The following is a 23,830-nucleotide window of genomic DNA, read 5'->3' as shown; positions in this document are numbered from 1 at the left end:
TTAATATTTATATAATTTATATTTTATGCATGAAATATCATAACCTCAAAATATACGCATATCAAGAGGCGCGCGATCTATTCAAATCATGAAAATCGCCAGCATCGAAATCTGGAAATATTAAAAGCCCAATCTCCTGAATTTATTTCAAAGCAGTTAGCTGTCAGCAGATAGATATATAAATAGAATCGAACTTCTAGGGCTCTGTAGGTAAAACAGATTGCATGATTACCGTCAGAGAAAGTTAAAAGTCAAACTTCGGCTGTAAAACCTGAATGTGTCCGTCGATAATCATTATTTGCATAAATAAACTTTTTTCTGCCTCCAACTCTTTGCAACGCCATAAAAGATCCTTTAATATTTATTAAAATTTCCGCGTTATTTAAACTTTTATTTTTCAATATGGGTGAAGAAAAATTGATTTTAGGGCTGACTTGATCAGCTGTTACACTCATCACATGGCCTTAATAAAAATATTAAAGTGATTCAAACTGCAAACTGTAACGGATAGGCTCTGCAATTATTTTCAATCGCCCGGAAGAATGTGATGGTCTTATTTTTTTGTGAAAATTGCGATATTTTTAGACATTTTTTTTTGTTGGAAAAGAATTGACAGAAGGTAGGAGGGGGGGCCTTTTTTTACTGCTGACCGCTGGTGCCTTTCTTCAACCCGTGTCCAGGTGCCACCCACGGATTCAGAACCACGGGTCGAAGAAAGGCACCATCGGTTGGCAGTAAAAAAAGCCCCCCCCCCCGCCCCCTGCTTTCTGTCATTTGTTTTACAACAAAAAAAAATGTCTAAAAATATCTCAACAAATTTTGCACACGTTTTTTATATTTTGAATGGTCAACATTTTTTAACGTATTTAGTGTAAAAAATCAATATTCAAAGTTTAAATAAATTTTCAAATTTAAAGAACTATCTGTGATTTCAAAAGCTCTTGCAATATTTATCAAGAATATGTTATTACAGACATCGCATTAAAGCTTTGTGTGATTCCTTTGGATGAATTAAACTGTAGAGGTGCCCACAGGTGAAAATTTTTACTTTTTACAGTTATTTGACAATAATGTATTTTTTATCCATACTTTTGGCTTATATTTTACCTGAAAATCTATGGGAACGAGTTCTTGATTCACAATCCACATTGCGGAAATTATTGATATATTGATTATTTCCAAAGATTAAATGCATTTAGTGTAAAAAAAACTTAAATTCAGGTATAGCATAAAGGACAAATTTGTTAAACTATTCGAGATATCGAAGTTCGATATTCATAGCCATGTTTTTCTTTTTTTATTGAAATTAAAAAATCTAAATTTTAAATGAATAGTATGGTACCATTAAATCAAACTGAAGAGTAAATAAGTTCAATTCATTTAATTACCTAATTAGTCACTGAAATTATCATAACAATTAATTCACATTTTTAAATTTGGCATATTAGTTTAGTATTAAAAATAAAATTAATTGAGCTTACCTATCTTCTTTTTCTTTAATTGCCAACAAAAATTAAATCCCACCAAAATCAACTCTGCGATGCAAAAATTCTCCACCGTAAAAATACGTTAATTTGTGAAATTAAAGTTGGCTAAGTAATTTAGGAAAAAATATGTATAATAAAATATTTTAAGAAAATTTTTTTACAAAGTACCCTATAGAAGTTTTTAAAAAAGACTATTGTAAGCAAAATAATTAAGATAAAATTTAAAGGAATTGAATATTATACTCAAAATGATTGTAATTAAAAATGTTTAGGTATGTGAGATTCTCGGTATATTATAATTCCCGCAAAGTTATTTAATGCCTAAAATGGCTTTCCAAAATTTATTCAGGCATTTCTATATGGTACTTTATAAAAAAAGTTTCCTAATATATTTCATTATGAATCTTTTTTCCAAATTACTTGAAAAACTTTGATTACATAATTTCACGCAGTTCTATTTGGCAGATTTTTAAACATGAATTAGTCATTAATTTTCATTAATCACCAAAGTATAAAAGTTGATTTGAATGCAGAAAAATTAGAATTTTCCATTTTAAAAAATCTTTCTTCGAATGCCAGCGGTAAAGGTTGCAAACCCCATTTTTTCATATGAAAAAATGTTTAAGAATAAATATGATCGCATGATTTAATTAAATTGGGGGGTAATTTGAGGGATCAATTGAGGAGTTACGTGCAATAACCTTTTATAGAATTGTAGCGCTCCGTTTTGTTGGCCTCTGAGTAGCTCCTGTACTTTTGGAAATGAATTGAAAAAACTATTTTTTCACCAAACCGAAATTTAATTCTTTTTTTGAGTTCAACTCGCGCTCAGTGACTCAATTTTGAGGATTTCGTGAAATAATGTACACCGATTCCGCTTTGTACTGTTCTTAGGGTAATGGTGTATGTTGAAAGTTCAAAGAGTTATGTAAAAAAAATATAATAATTTTTTTTCATACGGTTTTAAAAATTCACACAGTGATAATTTTCAGCGTTTGGTGAGTCGAGCGCATTATGAGCATGCTGAAAGTTTCAGTGGAAAAGTTGTTTAAAGAAGGATAAAGAAGTTTTCTCAAAAATATTACTTCGATTGATTCAGGGTTTAAAAACTATGACTGTTTTACTTCCAGCGCTGTGGTTGCTCGCACGTTGGCAAGATAGTCAGCGCTCGCGTAATCGAGTGCGACTGGTAGCTCGTTGAAAGTACACAATGAAAATTAAATAAGTACTAAAGAAAATTCGCTCACATGTTTGAGCGCGCCTAGGGCGCGCGATTGTTAGTTCTCGCGCTTTGCGCTTGATAATATATTTATCTCGTGCTTCGCGCTCGATAATGTATTTACCTCGTCATACTCGTTCGGTCTTTATATTTCCCCCATACATTTTTGCGCAGGCCTTTTAAAATTAAAATTCAACAAGTCGACAACTGTAAGTTGGTGATTGTGAATTATCTTTTGTTAAAGCTCCTTCGACTTTAACGAAGACATGCTCATCACTCATCTCATTCTTCTCTTCGATTTTGTCTAAAATGTGAAGTTTTCTACACTATGTGCAACACTATTATATCAAATGTATATTACATTTATTTCTACACCTTAGGCTGGTACTGCTTATTCAGATATTGCAAAATAATGTACAAATTTGATTTTTCATGATTACTTTAATATTTGTTCCTTATTTCGCACTAATTTTTATTCTGAGCTACCATGAAAAATGTATCATTTTCGTAAATTAATATTATTACAATTCATAATATATATTGGCATTGAAACATACGTATTTTTTATTATCTTGTTTTTAAAATTTTAAAAAGTGTGCATCATATAGAAAAACAATTATGTTATTAAACTTTTAATGCAACTGGTGCCGTTTTTCCGAAAAATTTAATTTGTTTATTTTTAATGTTATGTTTTACGATTTTAACCAGAAATACGCATCCTCGCGTAAAGTGGCTCGAAAAAAATGTGTAGGTATAATTTAAGCGAGAAATTTTATTAGTTAAAATGTTTTTCCAAAAAGTTATTTTTTTAATTTTGAATGTATTCTTATACCAAAAGTTTATCACAAATTTTTAGATCTTTTTTTAATGCACAATTTTTTGTCATTTATGTGTTTGCATACCTTGCATCATTTTTTCAAAGATTTTATTTTTTTTAACGTCATTGTTAGTTTTCACGATTAAAACAAAAACTGCGCATTCTGTCAAAAAATGATTAATAACAAATTTGTAGATCTTTACTGGTTGAACAAATTTCGCCTCTTTATTTTTTTTGCAGGTGGTGTCGTTTGTCTACAAATTTAATTTTTTTATTTTAAATGCTGTTTTTACGGAGAAAGCAAAAACTACGCGTCCTATCAAAAAAGAAATAATAATAAATTTGTAAATTTTTTTTGGTTGCACAATGTTCATCTATCCATCTTTTGTTGTATCTTGCATAGTTTCATCGAAAAATGGAATTTTTTGCTTCTTATTATTTTTTCTGCTGTCAAAATAGGAATTTTCAATTTTTCGAAAAAATTTAAAAAGTTGTTACGATATTTTTTCTTTTTTTGACTTTTTTACATATCGTGCTTTATTTAGCTTCAAGTTTCGTTTATTATTCTGAATTTTGTAAGTGCTATAACTCTGGTAATTTTTTATGGAAAAATGTCATGAGTACAATTTTTGAATCTTGAAAAAAGTGGCCTTAAAAAATTTTTTAAATGCGCTCACTTTTTGAATATGTATCCAATATGGCTGGCTAAGGAACTTGACTTTTAGTTTTCGACACTAAAAAAGTGTACCGAAAGCCAATCTAATAAATTAATTTTTTCAAAAGTTATCGTGCTGAATAGAAAGAAAGACATACATCATCTTATTTGTATTAATTTATTATTAAATATAAATTTATGTACCTTATTTCTACAAGTTTGTGCATGTTTCGTGTGTTCGAATTTTCTCTTAATCTTTTTCTGTCACGAGTTGGCTTTGGTATATTATCCATGTTGAAAACAAGGAAACAGTACTGCTTTCTTGTAAGTTCGTTTAGCTCGTAAAAACTTTTTTCAGGCACTTATTATAGGCTCTGCAATTTTTTTAATGTGCACTGTTGAAAGAAAAATTAAGAAATTACCACTTCGCAACAAGCATAGGTTGGGTTTAAATTTTTTGGAAAACAAAGGAGAATGCACTATGCAAAATGTTTCTCTTTTTATAAATTTTCTTTAAGGCACGTCTACTATCATTTTTTGATAAGTTTGAAAAGTAAAATATAAGGTGGATGTAGAACAATTATAGTTTCTAAGCGCTGAATCAATCGAAGTAATATTTTCCAGAAAACTTCTTGATTCTTTTTTAAACAACTTTCACATTGGAACTTGCAGCTTGATCATAATGCGCTCGACTAACCAAACGCTGAAAAGTATCACTGTGGAATTTTTAAGACACTACGAAACAAAATTATTATATTTTTTTTATAACTCTTTGAACTTTCAACATACACCATTACCTTAAGAACAGTACAAAGCGTACTCGGTGTACATTTTTTACGAAATCCTCAAAATTGAGTCACTGAGCGCGAGTTGAACTAAAAAAAAATTTTATTTCGGTTTGGTGAAAAATAGTTTTCTCAATTTATTTCGAAAACTACAGGAGCTATAATATTTTGTATAAAAAAAAAGAAAGATGCGCAATTAAATTCCTCATTTAAGTAAATGTTTTCAAAATTGAAATTTAAAACATATTTTACAAGCTCTCAGGGGCCAACAAAACGGAGCGCTGAAATTCTACAACAATTTTATAAAAGAAGGAATTGAACTGGGACTATGTGTTTACAAACTTGAAGCTTGTATTGTCTGATCCAACCAGGACTTCGAACACTCTCGTATCGGAGGATTATAAATCAAATTTGTGATAAACGTTTTCTTGAGTCTCTCATCTTGGATTTCAAGTAGTATAAGTAATTTTAATCCGTCTATAATGAATTTTAAGTAGTACAGGTAAATTAATGTCGGGCCGTTCTTGGTACACTTAGGATTTTTAAATCTGATCATTTTTTTGGGCGCCATATTGGAGCCGTCATTTTGCTTTAGAAAATTTATATTTAAAATTTAGAGGTAGCGGGCAATATAAATTTTGAAACGTCAATATTACTGTCACTAATATACATGTGAGTAAAGTCAATTGCATATACCGTAGATTAATCTTAATATACCACAGAGAGCGTGAAAACATCAAATTCTTTGAAACTCTTCGACTAATTACTTACTTATAATTAAAGTATAACATTCACCGGTGGAATTTTTTTTAATTCGTTGTGAATGTAAGAATTTTAACGTGAGTACAGGTGCTTGGGGGATAGGTTTCTTGATTATTTTCTTATTTGAACTTTTACACTTAAAAACCAGCGTCATTTATGTTCATCTAGGCAAAAATATTATGCTTTATTATTTTTAATTGCAAATTACTTCCAAAATTGTTTGTAATTTGTGTAAGGATCAAATATCTGCCTTTTCTAATAAATTATCAATATGCGGTATATGAAATTTAATATACAGTCTCTTCATGGCGATTTCGTATACTGAGATGAGTGATGAATGCTGACTTATTAAATATCTCGACATTTCTTGTTATAGTGGTGTGAAACACAAAAGGACTGCAATCGCTTGAGGCTCTTAGACATTTTGGTAAAACCAATGCAGAGGCTAACAAAATATTCGCTGCTTCTTAAGGCTGTTTATAAAAATACAGAAAACGAGGATCAACGAGCGGAGCTGACAATAATGGTAAAAAATGTTCTTCTGATCTTCTCTAAATACTTTCTTGGTGAATAAAATTTTAATTTTCAAATTACAGATCAAATCTGTGGATAATTTTGTCGCTTCCGTCAATGCTGCCTTAAAGAGAAGCGAAGAAACAGCTCGATTAGCCAGTGCCGCTTCTAGGTTGGAAAGCTACGATGTCGTTGAATCCAGAGATGAAGAACTGGAAAAATTAATTAGGATGCATAGTAGTTTAGATATCACAACCGCTCCCATGCCTGGCTGCCCGAAAGATGCGTTAAGAACGCTTCTTCGGGAAGGAGATTTAAAATTAAGGGACGCTGCTTCTAGCAAGGTAGATATATATTTATTACGCAATTTTAAAGTTTTCAGATTTTTTAAACTCTAGAGCGCCGCAACATCTTACGTAAGACGGTCGAGAGCAATACATATAAGTAACCTCAAATTGAGCTGAAATCAAGTTAAACCCCGTTTTGGAGGAAAAGTAAGTCACCAGAAATATGAAAAATTATTTATTTGCGAAAAACTATTGCCCAAATCTAATAATTTAAGGAAATTCAATTTATTATATAAGCAGATTCCCGGTACTTATCCATATGAGTCTTATAAACAATTGTTTATGACTCATTTGACCCTCCTTCAGCATTACCCAATACACCCTTTACCCTATTTGGGGGTTGTTTTTGAGCAGTTGGGGGATTGGCGGGGGTCGAAAAGAAAAAATAACTGTCACCCTCGTGTTTCCCACCCCCAGAAACCCCCAAATAGGCCTTTATTTGGAATATTGTAAAATCGAAAACTTTCCTGAATGTTAGCCGCCGGAAACTCGTGTAAGTATAAGGTCTTGCGGCTAAAGCCTGGTCTACAATCGCCGCAAATAGCTCGTTGCGGCGCCGCAACTGAGGGTTGCGATGCGGCATCGTAACGCAAGGAATAGCCGCCTACAGTGGTCGCGAGTGGCGCTCTTGCGGCAGCCAATCAGAGCTTACTATCAAATGAACTGTTTTCTCGTCGTACTTTGACATTCAAATAGTTTTCGCCACTACAATGGATCCCTCTGACCCGCAATTTGCTCTTTTGCAGTTTTTTTCTTTAATTTTAAATTCTTTTAAATGTTTCTTATATAACACACCAAACCAATAAAAAATGCAGACAAATGCAAAACAAAATCATTCGAACTCAGTTTCGACGATGCCACAAACGTGTAGTTGTACGAGGTTATGTGATGAAACGCTCTGATTGGTCCTCTGGCATTCGACGCGAGATCACGCGAAACGGTTGCGGCGCGAAAAGCTCAGTTGAAGCAACTTTTCGCTCTCGGTTAGGGGCTGTCCACAAATCACGTAGCCTCATTTTTGGACTTTTTTAACCCCTCCCTCCCCCCATGTAACGCAGCATAGACTTTTGCCACACCCCTCCCCTCCCTCCTAAAGAGCTACGTAGCTTTTTTTCTTATAAAATCAAATAAGGTTTCCTTACTACATTGAAAGAAAGATTTAAAAAAAGATAAGAAAATAGTATGAAAAAAACTTTATTCTTCCAAAACGTCTATTATCGTAAACGGTGAAACTAACCAGTCATGCAGATTTTGGATAACAGGCAATGTGAAGTCAACTTCTTTTTTAATACTTTCAGTTAAACTATTTAAATTTTCTCCACTGATATCTCCTTCTTCAAACCACTCATCAAGTTCACAAAGTAGTTCACCTCTTCCTATTGTTAGTACTTTTTTACTTTTTGTCTTTTATCGATTGCCTGATGATGAATTTCTTTGACATGTAAACATTTTTGTTTTTTAGACGCATAGTATAAACCACAATGCTGACAGATTCTTCCTAATATAAATATAGTATATTCCATTATATACCGTGAAAGAATCATTACGTAATGAAGTAACAAAAATACACTCACCAATAATTTCTTTTCGGATTGATGGACAATAAAAATCATATGGAATAGGCATTCCACTGTCTGTTGTTGGTTTAAAACCCAGAAATCCCCTTTAAAAAAATCGCAAAAACTGTCATCAGCATGAGTATCTTGTGGAGTTGGAATGGTAAGCAAGCCATCGTCTGTACGACGCAATGGGAAAGAAGGTCGTAAAAACCCATCACTCAATGGAAAAACATCTTTTACATTACTTCTCCAATCTCCACAACAATTTAGGTCATTGCACTTCACAATCTGCCATTAAAACAAATAAAGAAGTATAAATTATTAATTGAAATGTTAAAATACAATTGCATCGAATTTATGTACTTGAAAAAAAATTCAAAATGTAAGTAAATAAATATTAGGAAAAAAAAGTGTAACGTTATACCTGCAAAAAATACTGACTCTCCTTCACGTGCAAATCATACCATTCTTGTGATACCGACTAAGGTTCTTTTGTTGACAGACAGATCCTCCCAGGCCAGAATCAAGACCCTCAATCGCTGCAACCAACTGTTCCTGGTAATAAGCGTAGAATAGAGAAAAATTAATATTTTCAGATTTCAGCGCAAAAGTGAAGATTATTCTATTATTTTGAATGATCAATTTTTTCCATCTGTCCAAAATGCCACAATAAGAATAAGATACCTCCTAAACTTATTCACTTCTATTTCCATAGCGACCGACACACAGTTTTCTCTTCTCCCAAAGAGAACGTGTTTTCAATATATTTAATTCCTTCTAATTGTACCGGTAACGCACCTCGCAGAGATATTTTTTATTCCTCAGAAGTGGTCATATTTTGATTTTATATGATTCCTTCTAATAAGTTCACAAAATATGTGTAATAAGTTGTTTTAATTCCTTCATGCGGAATGTAAATTCTGAAATTTTAATTCTCACCAATTCAGCTCTGCCTCTCTAGAGTTAAAATTATTTAAATTCACACATTTACATAGATTTCTTTGTTGAATTTTTAAGACGCTTAAATAAATTATTAAAATATAAATCAATATAAATTTGAATATTTTTCAAATTTATAAGTTATAAAAAGATTTTATAATGGAAAATAGGTTAAATAAATGCTTTCGTTAAATTTGACTAAGTCGATTGAGAGGAATAGGATTTGTACTATTTCGGTTCCCGTTTGCGGATTTTTAGACAGAGGAAAAATCGCGTATTAATAGGAATACAAATTCTTAATTTTTCTGAATTCAACGCTTATTTCCGGGTTTCTCTGAGAGGCTTATTTTTGCTTTTAATGCATCTTGTGCAGGTGTTTCGTAAGAGCGATTCGAAATAGAAATCTTGCTATCACTTTGACTCCCTTCAATTTCACTGTCATCAACGTCTGAAAAACACATGAAAAATTACTTTTATTTGTAAAATTATTTGTATTAATTAACTAAAAAATAATAAATTGTCAAATAATTATATCGTAGTAGCACCTCGTATTTATACCTATTATTGCATTATCTGCCTCTGCAGATTCAGGAACGTGCAAAGCTTCAGAATGTTTTGACGTAAACGATTCGTTTGATGTCTTATCGCTTGCCTTTTGTGAATTCTAGAGAATGAAAGCAAAATACACTATAGCATAGCAAAAAAAGGAACTGAATTTCAGACAATCTCAAGAAAAACACTACCGATCATTATTCTTGTACAAAAATATCTTTTTTTTCATCCATTTCAAAATAAGAATTAAATAAACGAAACAATCGTACCTGACTTGTAAAAAAGTTTAGATAAGACGTCTTCTTTTGAGTTTTCTTTTGCAGCAGTTCTGTAATTTTTGCTTCAACGTTAGCAGTATGCGTCTCATCGGCTTTCATACACTTCCACGAATCATTGACAGTACTTTGTATCTTTTAATTGGAAAAAGTACCACAGTAGCAGTCACGATATGCATTGCAAAACTTGTGATACAACGACATCATAAAAAACGTATAACTCAAAAGAATACTCTACGAACGAGAAAGTCGCAAACTTGCGGCGACCTGTCAGCCGCGTAAAAACAAAACACTAATACATTCAGCGGCGAGAGGATGGCGGTGTTGCGCCACCTTGCGTGTTTGTTTTGACCTTTCAAAACTATGGAAAATGTATTAGAGTTCAATAAAGTACGTTGAGGCACAGCATTTTAGTAGGAACTTCACTGAAAATTATTTTATCTTTTTTCTGAACCTCGACATTTTTTGAACGTTCGAACTTTTTTTATACATAAAATATCGGTCTCAAACTTTAAAAAATGCAAGAGCCGAAAGAAAACTACGTTTAAGTACAAAGCTTAATGATAAAAGATGTAAAAAAAATATTTCAACTATCAATTCCATCGGCATCAGCCGGTAACATTGTACACGAAAATACGAACCCCGGCGGCCACTAGGCGAGGCTCTAGAGGATTCGTATTTTCGTGTACAACCTTACCGGCTGATACCGATGGAATTGATAGTTGAAATATTCTTTTTACATCTTTTATTATTAAGCTTTGTGCTTAAACGTAGTTTTTTTTCGGCTCTTGCATTTTTCAAATTTTGAGACCGATATTTTATGTGTAAAAAAAGTTCGAACGTTCAAAAAATGTCGAGGTTCAGAAAAAAGATGAAATAATTTTCAGTGAAGTTCCTACCAAAATGTAGTACCTCAGCGTACTTTATTGTACTCTAATACATTTTCCAAAGTTTCAGCTATATATTTTATTTACAGAAAAAGTTCTTAGGTTCAAAAAAACATTCAGTGAACTGATAAAGTGAGGTCGGTAATATAGGTATTTAGCTGTGTCACATGCCCTTAAATTATACTTTTAGTTTTCTTGGTATTTTCAAAACGTAAATAGTAGCAAGTATTAGGGTTTCAAGTGTTAAAAGTATTTTTAAGGGAGGCATTAAGGCGGCAAATTGTAAACGGTTTTTTGAGGCGCTATTTTGGATGTCAAGTAGTATAATAGCGTATTTGGCTATCCAACAACGGTGTACTCCAAGGCACTCCGACCTGTTCCTTCTTACTTCTTCCTTCTCACTCCGACTCATTTCGGTGCAGGTCGGAGTGCTCTTGGAGTGCACCAGTGTAGGATAACCGAATTCGTTATAAGTTATTTGAATACAGGCACGATTGGTTTTAAGTAGTACCAATGCATTAACCCTAGAATAGTAACTAAAATAAAAATTGCTTGTTACTAAATATATGTCTCGCAGACGTAGAGGAGTGTACCCAAATATGAGATACCAACTCTGTTTGGCGTGATTGTCGGAATTCTATGTACTAAATGTAAAAGTAATATAGGTAATTTTAAAGGAAATTTAGTTTGCCATAGGGAGCTCAAATAAAGAATTTTATTACAAAATTTTTTTATTCTGAAAATACAAGAAATGTAGAAAAGTGCTTTTCCAAACTCATCAAACTATTCGCATAATATGAGATACCGCAGGAAATAGCTAATAAAATGCAAAATAAAGTATTATTTTTAATGAAGAACTTTATTCTATGTTTCCGAAGTATAAATTTACTGCTATTTAGATATATTTAGTTTTTGCACTAGTCACAAACACTTTTGTAATCAATTTCCTCCGCGCAGCCACAGTGTTATAAAAACCACAGGTATCTCATATTATGAGAACCACACCGTGCAACTATGCACTTGCTATGTCTGACCTGTACAATGAAGAACTTCAACACTATCGATATTTTCCTACTTAGTTATTCAATCCCCATCACTCCAGGCAAACTTTACTGCTAAATACATATTTGACGAATAATAAATAGGGTTTAAAGAATTACCTTCCAAGAACTCGACCACCATCGATTTCACAAAAAGTCCGCCTATAGTCTTTAGAAGCCCAATGAAAAATGGACTATACCACGAAATTACTCTTTGTTCAAGGGCTACAAGTTACCCCGCTATCTCATATTACAAGAATACCTCATATTCGAGTACTCTCCTCTATATATCATTAAAACCTGCTAAAATTAAGTTTTACAAGTATGGTGACCTGTATATTATTAGGCTGAGGGTTAAATAAATATATCCACAACACACGATTGGAAACATACACTTTATTTATAAATTGTAATTTGTGAATTACAATAATTGTAAATTGGGACTTTTACCGTCTATCGCGTCCATTTTAACTTCATGCTGCGTCCCGGAGACGTATAGTTAATATTCTAGGGTTAAAGTCAGGCAATGTTGATACAGTTAGACTTACGATCTTTTGAAATTACACATAGAGTAGTAATGATTGTCTCGTTGATTGTCATGGAAGAACAGTGTTAACGAATATAAAATAAAAGTAATGTATAGAATTTCTGAAAATAAAACTAAGAATCCAACGAGCAAGTTTAGACAATCACCATGAAATGCTCACACTGAAAGAAATGAATTGCTGATATAGTTATATTGCGGGTTAGATCAGCAATCTGTATGGCTGGAATAGACATATCCATGGCTCATCTAACACGCAATATGATTGTACCAGCAATTCATTTCTTTCAGTGCATATTGCAATTTACCGTTGCCTTCTATTTTTTCATTTCTTTCGTCTTTTTTTATTTTTATTATTGTCAAAGCACAAGAAAAGACCATATTTACCAACGTTTCGGTAACGTTTCATTGTGATATGTTAATAATAAAAATAAAAATACGAAAGGAATAATTAAAATAGAAGGGAGAGGATTTGGTTGGCTGACTTCTCATTTTTCTCCTTCTTTTATTTCCAAATCTCTATAGATTAACTTGATTATTGGACGATAAATAGTATTTTGAATTTGATTTTAGTCGAATTTACATTTCTTAAATTATAAAATAAACTTCGAAATTTTGAATTACTGCTAATTGTGAGATCCATTTTTAATGTACAGGTTGAGGTTCACATCTTTTTATTGACGGATATGCTTCTAATTTGCAAACCATCGACCAAAAAAGCTTCATCGAGCAGTAACACCGGAATTAGTGGTGGTGTATTAAAAATAATTCGGCAACCTTACGTCGTGGATCGAATTCGTGTACACGAACTCAAAGAACCGTCCAGTTTGGGTTTGGTGTATCTAAACGAATACGGAGCAGCGTCTGCGGCTCTTGTGCTAAGTGCTGGTGAACCAAAGTTAGCAAAAGTAAGTAATAAATCATTATTTTTCAAACAAAAAATTTAAAAAGTAACTACCGGCTAGAATTACACTATACTGAATAGATAAAATGACTCTTTTCCTGTCGTTCATTTTTTGTCAAATATGAAGCAATTCCGAATATGAAATAAAGTCGAATGGCTTTTAAAACAGTATCTTCTAAAATTTTATAAATTCGAAATTAGACAATTTACAAATGAAAAGTTTTGAAAATTAACACTTTCAAATAGAAGTCATGCAAATTAAAGAAGTATATCACTTAATATACGGATACAGCGGTATCTCTTAATATACGGATACAGCGGGGATTGAAAATACTGTTATTTATTTAATCATTAAAGCGAGCAAAATGTGTGTATCTGTTTATATTTTTGAAAATTCATAAACCTTTCCTATGGGCGAAACATAACAGATGATATTATTGCTTCATTATGCTGGTTCTCTTAGAGAACACTTTTGTCCGAAACATGTGATCTGAACTAATTTTAGTTTGAAAACATTATATTATTATATTATAGTTATTGTTGTTGAAAAATGTGCGCTTTTTAATATTATTGCACGGTTAAATGAAACTTTAAAATTATCTGATAAAATATTAAATATATTATACATGTTTTATGATATAGTGCTTTTCGCTAGAAATTAATCATTTTTAATAAGAATTTAATACAAAATTATAACGTTGCAAATAAAATTTAAATTTTATCAAAAGTAGACGTTGACTTAGTTTTTTCTCTGCTTTTATCAATTTTATGTTATTTTAGCGCTTTACAATGGAAATGGTCATTTGTAATAAAAAATTATTCATCATTTTTGAACAATTTAAAGTTACGTGCGTTTACGTTTTACAGCAAAAATTGGTGTTTTTAAATAAAAATCATTATGGCTCGAACAAGATTTGCAATTTGGGAACAGTTTTGAGTTTTATTAAAGTTTTTTTAACAAGAAATCGGTTGTTTTAAGCAAAAATCATTAGATTTCAAAGAAGATTTACAATTCTGAGCAATTTTCTGTAATGACTTGGTAATGTTTTTCGTAAGAAATTATTGGTATTTTTAATATAAGATTTTTAGGTTTCCAAAAATATCTACCATTTTTCAATAGATTTATGTCATTGTTGTATTTCACTTGAAATTGGTATTTTAAAACAAAAATCATTAGATTTATTTCCACTGATTGTTGTTTTAAATTATGAAATTTACAGAGTTAGTGTTTTTCATCGGAATTTGAAACTTGTATTTAAAAATCATTAGATTTAAAAGAAGGCTATTTTCAATTTTAAGTTCCGTTCATTTTTTACGTCCCAAATTTAAGTTTTGAAACAAAAATCATTATAATTTGAAGAAGGTTTAAATTCCTTCAATAATTTGGCTTTATTTTAGTGTTTTTCATCGGAAATTGGTACAGTGAAACACTTCTATTGTGCCGGTTTTGGGGCTAGCAGTGATGAGGAAATAACTCAATAGATTGCCGTTTCGGCTGAAAACGCTTTTATTTGAGAACGTCTGTGTGAGCACCACACACTCCCCGCAGTTCCTTTAACTCCTATCCGCGGCGCGACGTCAATTTTCGGAAAGCCTATAGAACGGAACGCTATTGAAGGGTCTCACTGTTTTTTTAACAAAAATGTAACACAATGATTGTCTATGTTCTATACAAAAATATTATATATTATTTATGAAGTTAGCATAACAATTTTCATTAATCATGAAAAATATTGTTCTTGTTTTTCTTTTATTTTATTTTTCATAATAATAGATATAATAGATGCAATAATAGATACTATAAAATAAATAAATGATATATCAATAATAGTTTTATTTTATATTTTAATTTAAAAATTGCATGAGATAAACAAAATAATGGAAAATAAAAATAATAGTAGGCAAAAATAATAATCGTCTTTATAGTCATTTCAAATTTTGAGTGCGTGAATTTTCACAATAAAGAATTGGAAGCCTTTTCTATAGTATGACTATATAATTTCAAATTTAAATCTTTCAAAGTATTACAATTTAAAAGTTGTTTATGATTGTTATTGTTTGTTTTAATAATTTAAATTTTTATTTTTTACATTGAGTATTCATTATAAATCAATTTTAAGCGTTTTGAATCAAACTTGATTCTATTTAAGGTGCTTCTATTTTGAAACTGTACCATTTTAAACTGAATGTACCATTTTTCAACTCTTTATTTCTTCAATGCAAAGATGAAGAGGTACTTTTTCTGAAAGGTAACTTTCGTCCCTATATTTTTAGCGCCATCGAAGTTAAGACCTGGTTTTAACGTTCGCAGTCTGAAATAAAAAATATATATAAAATTCTGAAAAGTATAATATGAACTTTTAGAACTTTTTCGTTTGACCTCTTTATTCCACTGAAAAAGGTTTTCAACAAATATAATCTTTCTAGTCTTGGATGGAGTCTATAAGAAAAGCTCAACAACAATTCGTTCTGATGAAACTGCCACCACTGGGAAGTACTTTCGGACAAGTTAGCAGACAAGCTAGCACGTTCTTGGGAGACGGTGATTTTGAAATGGAAGAGGGCGAGGGAATTCCCAGGACGCCTCGCGGCAGCAGTAGAGCTTCCCGTATTAGCAGTCTTGCTCACAGCCATAGGTTTGTTATAGCATATTTATTCATTATTATTAAGGGTCCCGAAAATCAACGAACTTTACGATGAAGGCTGTTAAATTGTATTGTCATCTAAAATTTAGCAAGCAATGTGCTCGTAAGTTTAACAACCGTTCCAAGTGCTCGTTGAAACGATGTCGTTCTAAATCCAACGTTATTTGAACACTTTGTTTTAAATTGTAATTCAAACTAAAACAAATTTTATATTATGATTGTATTATTTTCATTAAGTAAATCACATTCGCAATTTGATTGAATCTTTGGTCTTGTTATCATATTCTTATTCGCTTTAATAAGTATCACCTAACTCTCAGAGCGAGAACCACTTTTTACAATTTCCATTTTGTGAGTGAAAAGATAGCTTCAAAGCAGTGTAAAATTTAATTTGAATATCTTAAGCGCAATTTCTGGTTACGAAATTTATATTTATATTTTATTAAGTATCTTGTTTATTACGAGTATGAAGAGTATGCGATATTTTCTACAAAGAAAGCAAATTTCCCGCTAAGATGAAATAAAGTTATGATCATTGTAGCAGTGTTATCTCTATTCTATGAACAATACATTTAGTAATAACACACATCAACAACAGTCAGATCTTTTACAATTTTAATTTTTTTTAATAAAAGAATTCAGTGACTCGTAGTTCTTTAACAAGGTACAATATTTTATGTCCTCTTACCTTTTCTACTAACACTCACATTCTATTCAAATAGACTCGTGCCTTAATAGAATTCTGTACTCGAGCAATAAAATGCCAATTTTTCGTAGGGGTGAATAATTTAAATACTGAATTCTCCGTTACTTCACTTTATTTCTTTAAAGTGTAATTTCGGCTCACGTGAAAGAATCACGTAAATCTTCGGAAATGTTTAGTATATATTAGCATTTCAAAATAATATCTTTGTACACAAATTTAATTGCAAAAATTAAAAATCTATGAATTCCTCCACTTACAAATATAGAAAACTAGACTCATTTTAAATTTGTAAATTTTACATATGTATTGTTTTACATTACATTTATTCTGAAAAAATTAAAAGTCGATTTTTTTTAAAAACCCAACCTCAACTTTTGCAGCCAGAAGATATTTTTTACAATCAAATTTTCTACTTTTGCTTGGAAACAATAACAGAAACGAAAAAAATTTAAGATAAAAGTTTGCACATCTAGGAAAGTTCGATGAAAAAATTCTCTTGCACTTTTGCGTTATTTTTCATCGTTCACGAGAAAAATTAAAAAATTACATTCTTAGGGAAAAAAATTCTCCCGGTCTCAAAAATGGGTTATTCCGCATGATGCTGATAAGATTTCTTTCTTATATCAGCATAAATTGTAAGAGAATATGCGAAAAAATAAAAAAGGTATCTATAAGCATTATTCGGGCTAAACCATTTTTAAGGACTGGAGAATTTTTTTCCCCTAAAAATGTACTTTTTGAATTTTTTTCGTAAGCGATGAAAGATAACGCAAAAGAATAAGAAAGCATTTTTTCGTATGTCATTGTTTCTAAGAAAAAGTAGAAACTTTGATTGTCAGAAAAAAATTCTCCTGGCTACAAAAGTTATTTACCCAAAATCAAACTTATAAGAATTCTTCCTTATCAAAGCACAAATTTAACAAAGAAAAAAATCGGCAACAAATTTAAGGGTAGGTTTTTTAAGAATAATGCACATCGTCTAATTTCCTTTAAAAATAACATGTTTCATCCCCGAGAGATTCTGTGATTTCAAGTCTAGAACCTGTGTTTGTTTTGAAAAGATTTCAGTCGTATAAAACATTTTTTTTCTTAAATTGTTCTAACAGATTTTTCCTCTACTCCAATTTACTTTTTTTGGAACTCTAATATGGAGTTTACAACCTGCTGGCCAGTACAAGCTATGCCGCCTCGGAGTTTAAATACTATGAAAAAGTTCTAAACATCCAGTAAAAATTGTTCATCACATGGTATAACCAAACCTTTCTGAGTCTGACTAAACTGTTCCGTAAACTTTATCAAACTTATTTTTTTCATGTATGAGCAAAAATCATACCTGTTTGACAAAAATGGTCTGAAATCATGCACTTGGTATAAAGAATACCTTATGCGCTAATGGGGGAGGGGACTTTTTACGTCTCGTTTATTTTTTCAGTTCTCGTAGATAAATCCCCCCCCCCCTGGTGCATAATATACTATTTCTTATTTTTGATATCATTTGCCCGATTCATTTAACTCTGTCTCTTAGACCCTAGATTAGTACCTTGGCTATCCTATCAATGAAACTACCTCTCTTTCATCGATTAAAAGTAGCATTTGCATTTGCAGTGGAAGTATGGAAATGGAGGGTGCATCCCCTAGCAGTAGCAGTTTTCTACCAAGTTACAATCCGAGCAGAAATGTAAGTGTGGAAACGACTGAACCGCCACGTGCCTCCAGCGTTTCTTCCGAGGAAGGCGGTGAAATTGGATCCGGTCACAGTACTAGAGCCATCCAAATCAGGTGAAAAATCAGGGGAAAAACGATTTCTTCCTCTTTTTACTATTGATGTCGCTTACTTACAACGGTGACAGGCAGTTGTCGATTACAATTTTAATTGCAACAAGAAAAGTTGCAATCCACTTCCAAAAATATTCAATTAACTTGAAAACTATTGTTAGTCATTTATTTTTTCTGATATTCAGAATAACAGATCAATTGTAATATTGCAGAGACTTACGTATTTTGTACAAATTATAATACAGAATCGTCCTTTACGAATTAAATCTCAACTTTTTAAAACCAGCAAAATAAATGATTTAATAATTTAGATTGGTAGAGCGATAGTGTAAAATCTGGACTTTGCCTGTAGTGTTACTAATTTTTTTTCTTTTGCAATATTACCTTATTTTCTTTCAAGAATTAAGTTTTACGTATGCGATAGTACGTATAGATAGAGGTTCAGATTTTGAATTGCTTGTTGCCCTAAAAAATAAACGTTATTTGCTGTGTTTTAAAAACTAGACTTAGAATTTAAATTGTAGTGAAGAAAGCAAAAACAAAATGCCATTGATATGTTACTATGAATAATAACATAGTGCACGTAGATTTATCGCTTTCGACTTTCCACTCTTTTTTGTTGGAATATAATTATTTAAAGACGCATTACGCAATTTAGATATTTATTTTGTTTGAGAATTTTTCGTTTTTGAAACGCTTCTTAAATTTATTTCAAGTTGTAGAACATATTTTGGTAGATAAATATCCTTTAATTAAAAAAATATAACCTATTTCAAGGAAATACCATAGGGAAACTGAAGTATTTGAAAATCTTTTTAAGATTTTACAAGTAATCTCTTCTTTTGTCGAGAATATTAATTTCAAACAATATTTTTATATCTTCAAAATAAAATACTGACAAATTTGTTTTCAGCGCTTTAACATTGCGTACTTTCGTTAAAATAACTCAGTGTGGTAAATGCAGTGCAATTTACAGCATATGAATGCTTGAATAACTTTTTCTGTTCATATAAGAATGGTACATAAAACTAAGTCACAAATTATTAACTATAAGTAGTTGCATTAAATGTAATATTTGCATAATAATTATAAAAGACTGGAATGAGGAAATTTTTATTCCACTTAAGATAAATAGTAAAAAAACTATTGTAATGCTGTGATGTAACAAGTATACATAGGTATATTGCACAGTTAAGGTTTGCGCACATTATTTATGACGCTTTTGTATTTATTAATTAGCTAAATTCGATGCCAATTGCTACTAATTTATTTTGCGAAATATTTGCATAGGTTAATTTATCTGATGTATTGCATTTTCTATTTTTTTTTTCTAATTTGCAAAACAAGAAGCTTCTTATTTATTTGGCAAGGTACTGCAGTACACATTTATTATATTACACGTTGTTACAATAAATTTTGAACAGTTTTTTCCTTTGCTTATTTATTTTAATCCTTATTGTCTGTGTAAATTGATGTACAGAAAGTGGGGTAAGTACTTCAGTTCCTAAATTTGCATGAATTGCATTATTACTCATTATAAAAGGACAGCGTCTATGAATACTTAAGAATCCGGATATTTACACCAAAATTTCGGTACAAATAGTCCTCTTGCAGGTTTGGCTATTCGCGCCGAAAAAATCTCCTTATTTGTACCAACATTTCGGTACACATAGCTACAGCCTTAAAAATGTTTCAGGTATGTGGAGAAAAATGCATTATTGTAAGTGCATCACTGTTCAACTATTATAAATCAACATGAATCTGGCCAAAAAAGTGTCGCTCTTTTACTGTTTTCAAGATATCGAGCTTTTTTACCCTCTAAAAGATCGTCCGTCTTCGACTTAGTTAAATCTCACTTATGCCATGTTTTTTGAGGCCCTGGAAAATGGATTCGGTGTGAACCGGGCGAGGGGTGTTAATTGCACACCCCGCCGCTTAAAGGAGTTCCTTTTCCAGGCTCGATATCTTAAATCTTAATGTATTCTCAATTCAACAATCTAATACTTTTATCCTAGACAAATTTGGTCAACAGTCAGAGGGCAAAATATCCCAAAAAACAGGGGTTTTCAGCCTCCTTTTTAGCGTATACTTTCACCTGTTCACAGAAAGCGGTCGACGTTAGGAAAAATCTGAAAAATTTACAGATATTCTTTCAACATTCTTTAATGACTCCAAATGTGCAGTTTTATGATTATAGTGCAGTGCAATAATTAAATTTATGATAAAATTATTATCACGCAAGAAATATAATTTGGAATATTTCTGACTATAATCAGTGTTGCCACGTGGGCGATACAGCGGGAAACTTTTTAGAAGGCGACACTTTTCGATTATATTCGAGTTTAGAGTGACAAAAATATACGTAAAAGTAGTGGATATCAGAAAAATATAAAACAATCGACGTTTTCTGCAATTTCACCGTCAAATGTAATAAAGCTAATTTTAAAGTAGAAAATATTTAAGTGTTCAAAAATGAAATGGTACTCAATGAATAAAAATGCCTACTTTTTTCTTTTCAAGCAGGAGATCCTTGTTGAGCAAATCACCAACACCGAACACCTTGAGTGTCCAGGTCCCTGCATATTCAGGACTGGGTCAATCGTTGCCGAATTTGACACTAGCCACTTCGCCACAAACATCCACAGTTTCAGCAACCCCACCGAATTCTCTTTTGATCGTGCCACAAATAACCAAGAGTAAGGACACTCTGCTCTCGCCTGGGCATCGGGGTAATTTCTCAAGTAATTATTAACAAAAATAAAACATAAACGTTCAACTGAATGATTAGTGAGCTTGAACTCATAAAACCCCCAGTTAGAACTTTCTTTCGAGGAAGCGTAAAGTTGCGTCTTTTCTTGTGCTACAAGAAAAAGAGCGTAAGACATAAATATTATTATATTGATATTTTAGAGCATGAATTCATAGTTGACTGCTAAATTGAATCTATCATTTCTATATTTATAATTTCATTAATTATTTCGTACATATTTTATATTTGGTGAAAATTCACCAATGAAATTGGTGTCTTCGATATGACAACTAATAATTTTTTGAAGGGAAACATATTTCGAGATTTATGTTTCATTTATTTTTGAATGCTGAATAATTTTTAGTAAAATCATTATTGTTATGAGATGTGCATGACAAACAGTTCTGAATGCGCCAACAACACTTACATGAATATACACTTCAAATAACATTTCATGAAAGTTATAAATGTTTGTAGATCCTTTGAAACACCATTAGTTCTAATGAAAGTTCATACAGTAGTACTGAAATTTTACATAAAAACATCATTATTAGAACTTCATACAGTACTATTACTTACACTATTATTATTACACTATTACTTGATACATATTCAAATGTTTACTTTTTAACAGAAATAATTCAAATCGTGGGATTTTTTCGTAACAATTAGATTAGATTCTAAGCTTCATTGTGCAATTATCTAAAATTTCAAGGAACCGATCCCTGATTTGAAGGGTGGCACAACTAAAGGGCACAAGCGCCATTTTCCCGATGTGTCATAAGACAAAAAACATCTCCAAAAATTAAATTTTCTATTTAGAAGTAGGAAAAACATGCTCTCAAAATCCATTAGTGGTGAAATTTATACAAACAAAAGAGTTTTATTTTAAAATCCAATTTTTATTTTAAGAAAGCAAAGAATTCCACTGTTCGTAATTGAGTTACTAAATGAACATAAAAAAAGTGTTTAATGAAAAATATGATCACGTTCCGAGGAAATTTTTTATTCATTCGAAGCACTTGTGGTCTTAGTTAACTTTAGAGGGTGATTAAAATTATAATTGACAATTAAAAGAAGCTTAGGAATCTGATTTTTGTGTAAATAATCTCACTTTTAACCAAAATAGAGCACTGCCCTTTCGGTTGCGTCACCCTTCATTCAATCAAATTTTGAAAAGAACTGCATTAAACTTTTTTAAATTTTCGAGTGACCATGTTGCTCTTAAAATATGTATTTCATAATAGCACAAATATTTTCTGAACTGTAAGTAATTATGTTTTTCCACAATTAACACAATCTTGTAGGTGTCACCTTAAACTTACTTTCTATATAATATATCTCTATTTCTAATTTAAATTTCTGCAAACTTTAATTCCTCTTAAACTATATTTAATAACTCCTTGCTAAGTTTTGCATATATACACTATTTAAAAATGAGTGGAATTTTTGAGAGAATAAAAATTCATATTCCACGTCTACAGGTATTTCGTATCCACCACCCTCGCCGCCGAGAGGAGCTTTGAGACGAGCATTCGCCATACCTCAATCTAGAAATCCTCCACTATTAAAAACTAGACATATAAATGCATCAGTAACACAAACTCTTCAAGCGGCCGTAAGTTTAGACACGGAAGCGATAGAAGAAAGAAGAAGAAGGTTGGAGCCTTCACAGATAATGCCATCCACAAGCAGCATTGCGGAAGAAAAGGTTTTTATTATCGCCATTTATTTTCATAAATATTATTTCCCTGGGAAATTATCTCTACAAGATGATTTAAATTTTACCATTTCTAATGGTTTGATTTTAAGATTAAATTATGCGAGTTTAAAGAGTATTAAGCAAATTAATTAATTGAAATTTGAGAAGAAAATTTTGAAAAATGTTTTGTAATCAGTATTTCAAAATTAGAACAACCTAGTGACAGCAATGCTCATTAGAGTGGTCCGAATTCGACTTTCCATTTTTGGTAATCGATCTCCCCGAATGTGCATTTTCCGGAAAAAGCCATTAATTTTTCGCTAATTTTTCAAATCAGTCAACAATAACCCGTGCTCTCGAAAGTTTAAAAACAATATGGTGTTTTTATGTGAAAAGCTCGGTTTTCGAAAAAATAAAAAAAGAACTTATTAACTTCTTTTGTACTAAGTTTGGTCACTACAACCCTGTTGTATGATGCCCGAAAAATACCGAATCGTGAACACTTATTATTTTCTAGAATTAATGACAAAATTAAGGAAAGTTAATAGCAATATATTTTTTAACGATATTTTACAATTATTTAGATAATTTTTATTTGTTCAAACAATTCTTTCTCCTGTGAATCTTCAAAAGTTACTATTTTCTAGAATTAATTATGCTGTTAATGAATGTTAAGAGTGATATTTTTGTGGAAGACAATTTGCAATTATTTAAACAATTAACAATGTTTGACCCAGAACTTTTATCTGAATGTTTTAAACAATTTTTTCAGTTAGGCTAAAAATAGTTATTTTTTTAGTTTGATTTCGTTAATTGACTTATGAAAATGCTGATTGGTAAGCGACCTAATGTCTGTCTGCTTGTATGTACCAGGTGTATACATATGAAACCGGTATTTTTTCAAGAAAAAAACACATTTATTTCAAGAGAATGATAACAAACATTTTATTCAAAGTATGCGCCCTCG

At 31.3% G+C, this 23,830-nt stretch overlaps 1 protein-coding gene across 1 annotated transcript in view; it reads left to right on the top strand.

Annotated features, from left to right (window-relative positions):
- LOC117176603 (pleckstrin homology domain-containing family G member 5-like) overlaps positions 1-23,830 on the top strand; it is a 447,084-nt gene that overhangs the window by 412,795 nt on the left and 10,459 nt on the right. Inside the window, exons 8-14 of the mRNA XM_033366856.1 lie at positions 6,102-6,251; positions 6,322-6,582; positions 13,038-13,289; positions 15,713-15,921; positions 18,242-18,415; positions 20,933-21,141; positions 22,646-22,872. Of these exons, the coding sequence (XP_033222747.1) occupies positions 6,102-6,251; positions 6,322-6,582; positions 13,038-13,289; positions 15,713-15,921; positions 18,242-18,415; positions 20,933-21,141; positions 22,646-22,872 (1,482 nt within the window). The remainder of the gene's footprint in view (positions 1-6,101; positions 6,252-6,321; positions 6,583-13,037; positions 13,290-15,712; positions 15,922-18,241; positions 18,416-20,932; positions 21,142-22,645; positions 22,873-23,830) is intronic.

The sequence above is a fragment of the Belonocnema kinseyi genome, chromosome 7 (assembly GCF_010883055.1).
Source record: "Belonocnema kinseyi isolate 2016_QV_RU_SX_M_011 chromosome 7, B_treatae_v1, whole genome shotgun sequence".
NCBI lineage: Eukaryota > Metazoa > Arthropoda > Insecta > Hymenoptera > Cynipidae > Belonocnema > Belonocnema kinseyi.
This window is presented reverse-complemented; position numbering and strand designations above follow the sequence as displayed.